At 37.6% G+C, this 7,399-nt stretch overlaps 1 protein-coding gene across 1 annotated transcript in view; it reads right to left on the reverse strand.

Annotated features, from left to right (window-relative positions):
- The window catches only part of TMEM161B (transmembrane protein 161B), a 43,529-nt gene extending 41,729 nt beyond the window's left edge, over positions 1–1,800 (reverse strand). Inside the window, exon 1 of the mRNA XM_075725809.1 lies at positions 1,702–1,800. Within this exon, the coding sequence (XP_075581924.1) occupies positions 1,702–1,775 (74 nt within the window). The 5' untranslated portion in view covers positions 1,776–1,800. The remainder of the gene's footprint in view (positions 1–1,701) is intronic.
- Positions 1,801–7,399: the final 5,599 nt, after the last annotated feature.

Raw genomic sequence — 7,399 nt, forward strand, 5'->3', positions numbered from 1 at the left:
TAACAGACAGTTTGTCAGCTAAACGAAGAAGGGAACTGTTTTTCTTTCTGCCATTCAAATTCAGATGCTTGTTGCAGTGAAGATTCCGACTTGTTTTTATTTCTGGAATGCAGAATTATTTCTGGCTCTTTACATAATTCTTCTGTTCAGGAGGTTATTCACAATGACTGAAATTACAATGCACTAAAATAGTTACCAGATAAATAGAAGAACACTGAAAAGCAAGTGAGATTTTCAAGGCTACTAACATAAAAGGCAATAAGAAGACTCGCATTGACTTCAGCAGGAGCAGAATTCCGTAAGTGCAGAAATCCTGCTTTATGTATTTATCAATCTGCAGGTGTGCAAAGATAAAAGGAGAAAAGGATTATGAAAAAAATTTGAACAGCAAACCTTTCCCTATCACTAGCACAAGGCATGCCTTAGAACAAGGATAAAGGAAGTGTAAACTTCACAAGAATGAAGAACATGGGCATAATACTGAGCAATTCTTTAAAAAGAGCTATTAAATATATACATTTTGAAAAAAATTACATACATCTTTTAAATAGGACATAAAAAGTAGAAAATGTCATTTGAGTAATTGCTGCTAAAAAACACTATGGTAGTAACACACCTGAAAAATAAATGGTATGCAATTTCATGTTTATTAATGTAATATTCTTTTTAGAGCACAAAAAAGGTGATCAATACCCTGCAGATGTGCTCAACAATGCAACTTCACAAAACAATTAAGAGTATGATTCCTGTTCATATTATTCACCTGACAATTCCTGCTTTCCATTATACCTAACCAGTGATTCCAAACACACGTCTGAACAACACTTAATTTTTCATTAGCATCTCTTTGGGTGATGAAATGAGGAAAATTAAAAAGAAAAAAGTTGGTAATTCTGGGATGCAGAGGAAAAAAGGCAATGGAAAATTATATAAGACTGGTTAAGACTCCCATGGAGCACATTATTATTCAAGGATACTCCTTCAGAAATCAGGGAGCAGAGATTTGGTATTCTCAAAATGTTAACAATTACAGAAGACACCACACTACTTTCTAATCATACAAAGTGTTTTTCTTCCCAAATGAAAAAGCAGTGTCTATGATTCTTTTAATATTTAAGATACTGATTTATATTCAAAACAGCTGCTGGTTTTCATTGTTATTATGGATACAGTCACACAGGGAATGCTCCCCTTGCAACTTATTATGTCTGTTTGATCTATTGTTATGAGGAAGTAGTTTATTGAAATTTATACTAATCCTGTCCTATGAAGTATTAAAAAAACAGAATTAATAAATACCTAAGCACTCTTTATATGCAATGCTAATCAGCAGGTGGATTATCAAGACTACTAAGGCAGTGTAGAGAAAAAAATCCTTCCATTCTTCACTGTCTTGTATTCAGTTTAGCTTTTTAATATTAAAGTATGTTACTTGTGCCTTTAATAATATAAGAGCTGAACAACAGCTAACTTTATGACTGGTACAATTAATAGCAACAAACAAGTCTGTTCTTTTACAGCAACACTGTCTACCTTGAACCTCTAAGTCAGGTATCACAATGCTATGTTAACAAATTTAAGAGCAGTAGATTAATTATTTTTCAAGAAAGCAACTCAAATTAGTGTGTTTTACTTTACTACTCTAATGCACAATTGCATTACCATATACACACAGAGTATAGCAATTGTTTCTTATCTTACCTGCCACTACAGAGAAGCCAACGAGCAAGAGAATAGTGAGGTATGATCTTCTGTATGACACTAGCCATTACCATGGTAACCACCAACTGTACACTTATCACACCCTGTAGGGGAATAAGTTAATAACAAGTCAATATATGTTTTAGAAGAGTGCTGCAATACCTTTAAAAAAATTTTTAAATAAAAAACACCTTGTACAGTCAGGGTAACATTTTCTGATTCTTTTTAAACTAGAGGGGGAAAAAAACATACCTTATCAGTTTTCAAGAAATCCCCTGGAACTTGCTATAATCAGTTACATACTTCATCAAAGGGAAGAGGCATTGCCAGGTCACAAGGCTGGTAACGTTATGTCCCCTGTTTCACAGACTGCAAGGCCACATGTGGACATGGCATTTCACAAGACATTATGCTTTAAAGTTACATCACTGATTACAGTTTTGGGTTTTGTGGTCTCTTCAGTTCTGACACAATTTAACAGCTAACACCACACAGAGACCCACCGGCATTAACAATAATTTACAACATCCACATCATGAAATTTCCGCCTTTGATTAGTGCAGAGTATTTGCTCCTCACTGAACTCCACGCACAGGTGAGGAAGGGAGGGGAGGGCACACAGGAATCTGCATGGCTTCATTTTAACATCCAACTCTTGATGAGGATTTGGCACTTCAGCAGAGCCAGCAGTAACCTCATTCCCAGTCACTCAGTAAGCTTTAATTCTGACTATCGGTTGTTGTGGTGGTTTTTTTTCTTAAATAAAGCAACTTTAAACTTCTAAAGCTAAGTAACAGTAAGTGAAATGTTGCATTGTATTACTCTTATCCTGCATGTGAAATTCTGTCAACTAATACTAACACAGTGTTAAAAACCAGCATGAAGCGTGTACACCATATTTCCTCTATTTACACCCAAGACTCTCATGCTTAAAACATCACAAGCAATAGTAAAAAGTATGAAACACAGATATGCAAGGGAAACATACAAAAACATGCAAGTGAAAAGACACTAAGAATCAACCAAAAAAGCTATTTCCACTCTTTTAAACTGTTTTTCAGAATGCTTTTTCATGGAAAGGAATACAGGCACTTTTTCAATCAGCAGAAAAAATGCCACATTGAAGTGGTGGCATATAAAAGTTCATATTCACTTTCATTCTTGGATATCAGCTTTTGGATATTGCTAGTTACTAACGACAAAATATTTCCCTCCACAATTGTAGAAGTTGGGAATTTCACTTTGTCAGCTTTGTACTGATGCAATGTGCTACAGGTCAAGAGGCAAAAGTATTTCTACATAACGGAAGCTGTACGCAATTAACCATTGGCAAATAAAACACGTATTAGCTCATACACTTGAGAACATTTTCTCCAAAATTCCCCAAAGGAAGAAGTAAGATTTGTCCCTCAAGAACACCTCGGTAACAGCACAGCACACAGTACTGCCATTGTTCAAACACATCCCCTCCCACCTAGCATACATGTTCTCTTGGAGGAAATTTAGCCACACATTATCTTTACCAGAAGTTTCCCTCAATGTAAAGATAATCTGGGAAAGGAAAGAGCCATTCTTTCAGAACAGTGAAACAGCTGAGGCTGGAAGGGACCTCTGGACATCAGCTAGTCCAACCTCCCCTGCTAAGAGCAGGGTCAGCTAGAGCAGGTTGCTCAGAGCCATGTGTTCAGTCACATTTTGATTGTCTTCAAGGATGGAGCCTCCACAACCTCTCTGGGCAACTTGTGCCAGTGTTTGACCATCCTCACCTTAAATAGCTTTTTTCTTTCTTATGTTTAAATGGAATATTCTGTGTTGTGCCCACTGCCTCTTGTTCTTTCACAGGGCACCTCTGAGAAGAGTCTTACTCCACCTTCTTTATTCGTCCCAATCAGATATTTATACACATGGATAAGACACCTCCTGAACCTTCTCTAGGTTCAACAGTCCCAGCTCTCTCAGCCTCTCCTCACAGGACAGAAGGTCCATCACCATCTTTGTGGCCCTGTGCTGGACTCTCTCCACTAAGCCCATGTCTCTCTCGTACTGGGGAACCCAAAACCAGATGCAACACCCTGGTGTCTCACCAGTGCTGAGCAGAGGTGAGCACCTTTGTCAACCTGCTGTTGATTCTCAGCATAATACAGCCGAGGGTGCTGTTGGCTGCCTTTGCCACAAGGGCTCACTGCTGGCTTATGGTCAACTTAATGATCTCCAGGACACCCAGGTCCTTTTCTTCTTTAGTCTTAAATATTGTACTAAGGAAAGTTCTTCACTTTACTCCCTTCAATGCCTTTTTGGGTTTTTTTTTTCATTGAAATAAAACAGAAATTGTGTCAATACTGCTTCTATGAAAAATTATAGGCAAATGAAATGTTACAGGTGATGTCCAGTATCCTCCATAATAAAACATCATTGAGGGAGATTAAGATAGCATAAATTACCTTTCAGCATTCGTAAACACTTTCAATATATTACCACACATGTCAAAGTGAGAAGTACTTGTTAATTCATTGTACTCATTTAGACGTACTTGTTACTTTTTTAATAACTTGAAATAACACCTTTGCATTTGTGGTTTTTTTTTTTTTTTTTAGATATCATTAAGTTTCTTTGGTACTCAAGCCTCTCTTTGCTAGCCCCTCCTCCCTCCTTGAAATTTCTACTGTTCCTTTACATTGGTGCCATCAATTCTTTGAGGTACCTCAAAAAGTAAGACCTCACTTTTGCTTACACTCCATGTCACCAAGACCAGGAATCAAGATCAGGATTGAAAGCTATGCCATGTATTATTTTAAACACTCTACCTTTATTAGGGATTCTTTGCATCTTGGAGTCCCGTGCATAAGATCACTCAAACCAACTGCCTAGCTAAGGGGAAGTATATTTAAAATGAAAGGATGTGTTACCAAAATGAGCTGCCTGCATAATATATTTGATAGATTTAAATTACTAAATTGCTCAGGCAGTATATACTCTTTAACTTGCTTACAAAACAAACCATGCATTTTAAAATCAAATGCTTATTCTGACCACCTCATGATAAGCCTAACCACTACCACCCAATGTGAGAGAGAAGTCACTGTTCCTCCACCTAGCCTGCCGACTAAGCCATGATCCTCAGTTTACCATCTCAGCAAAATGTTACATTAATATTTCTCTAGAATAAAGTTTTTATTATTAGAACTGCCTAATCAGATGCCAGTATGTCTCTTCAATTACTCCTAGGGCTTCCTATTTGTAAGGGAAAGAAAATGCTTTTTCAACTCGAGATAATAGAAGGGAAAATGATACAAATCAAGGAAGTTATTTTTCATACAGGGCAGCAGGCCCACTAGCTGAGTTAAAATACTTACAATTCAACAGAGTATTTAGAAGTGCACCTACAGAAACCCATTTCCCTGCTCAAGTGAAGGCTGCAAGTTGTAACTGAACCCATTAGCATCATTTGGTCTTAAGCCACTGAACATCTCTCTGCATCCTCCCCACCCCCTTTCAGCAGAAATTCATCATACTCACTCCCATAAAGGTTATTGCTGTACTTCTGAACTAGAAATACCTACAAAGATATTTCAGCTTACAACTGAAAACAACCTAGCAAATTTTAAGCCATTAAAAAAAAATTTAGAATTAAAAAAGAAAACCAACAACAATGATATCCCTAACCTTAATTTTAAATCTGACTTCATGGTGGAAATATCCTTCTGGTATTTTTCTACAAGCAATTTAAAAAAAAAGGATGTACTCACGCACTTGATCAGGGCATTTTTCTCGATTCCTGAAGGTTAGTAATCAACCACAAGCAATATGTTAACAGAGTAAAGCTGTCACATGAAATTAAAAAATTCCACTGCATTAATCTTCTTGCAATCAGCCAAGAACACACGGCACAGGAATACAACAGGTGATATGCCCACTGAAATGTGCAAAGCACAACATTTTGCCAGCTCTACTCCATTGCCTGTACATGGTTACACGCTGCTTGTACACTCATATACTATGGAAAAATCTACAACATCCCAAACTATCTCATATTACAATAGAACACATCTTCCCCCCCAACCCCACAAAATAAAGGGTTCATTCCACCTCAGGCCCTGTCTAGATCAAGTCTCCCACATACTTTTAAGTCTTCCCATTACCACTAATATCAATTTAAATGAATGAAGATTAAGTGTTCATTCCCACCAATAGCTTATACCCTCTACTTGCCATACTCTAAATTGGAGTACACAGAGTTTAGAATTTAGCCAGAAATCCACAACAAAAAAAAAATCTAGCCTTGCTTAATGGAGTTTGATACATGTTTGAGGGAGAAGATGCTCAAGGACAAAGTCCACAATCACATGGGGGATTTGAGGGCCTTTGGTGAACAAAACATGGAACCGATCAACACATGTGATCTGTGATAAAGTAATTGAGCACACAATCATCAACAGGCTTGACTCCAAAGTAATAGAAGCATTATTCACCTCTTGGGAGATGAGGAACTGCTGCACAGATCGTATAAAGTGTCTGCAGTTACAGAGCAGTTTCTGGAAAAAGACATTATTTAAACCCATTTCACAAGGTCTTCAGCACTCTCTATTTCCACATATATCCATGTCCCTATCATGCTTCAGCTTCACAGCTGAAAAAACCAAATTCAATTCAAATTCAATTGAAAACCAAATTCAAGACACTGGAGAGACAAGTTAGTATCTTGCTGGTCAGAGACATTTCTGTAATCTGTATAAAGCCAAGAAGCACTTGGCCCAAAGGAAAGACAACTACGTAAGACAGTTAAGTCAGTTTCTCTGCAAAACAGAGGCTGGCAAGCAACCTCATGGTCAAAGATGAGACTGAAATAGTAAAACCACATAGGGACCACATCATCTAATAAACTGCAGTCTGTCTGAGTTTCTGTGACAGAGAAAGATCTTTGGTTAGAGGTGTCTGAAAAGTCTTGAGCACTGTGCTCAGTTCCAGGACCTTCAGTACGTATGGCATCCTTACTTTGGCTTGTGCAACACAGCACTTATTTTACAAGAAAGCCTTTAATAAAACATAGCAGAGAATGCATTAAGTGGTCTACAAGAGAAGTGTCAGCAGCTATGTTACAGGGAAGATTGCCAGATTCCTTAAAATTGTGGAGAAAAGATGTCAGGTCCAAAAGGCAAAAGTATAAGGCTGAATAAAGTGTAGCACCGACTTTGGTTTTCACAGTCTGTACCTTTTACACTACACACCTGGAGACACAGTTGCTGATAATTAGAAGAACAAAAAGTACAAATAACCAATTAAGATAAAGGTACAATATTCTTATCTACAAGTTAAATGTACTTACAATACACCGACAGCTATCTTGGAATAGTAACCAAAAAAAACAAACAAATTTTTAAAAGTACTTCTGCCTAAAGGACATTTTTGTTTTCACCATGAATTGATTTACAGAACATGCAGGGCAAAGACAGTGAAGGTTAATAGTTTTATGCCAAGACACCACTCCAGTCTCCGCATTTTGACCTTGCCCAAGGTTATTCCCCCACACCTGTAGTATCAGGTCAGGTTTTTCCCCTACCACATACCTAGATATTACAAGCAATTCAAACACCTGGCTTTACAAGGACTTTGAAACTACTCCTTCTCTACCATCTCCCCCATTACAAGGTGAAGGCCTTGAGCTGAAGCCAACTGCTGAATGCACCAGGACTGCAGTAGC

This window comes from Pelecanus crispus, chromosome Z (assembly GCF_030463565.1).
Source record: "Pelecanus crispus isolate bPelCri1 chromosome Z, bPelCri1.pri, whole genome shotgun sequence".
Taxonomy (NCBI): domain Eukaryota; kingdom Metazoa; phylum Chordata; class Aves; order Pelecaniformes; family Pelecanidae; genus Pelecanus; species Pelecanus crispus.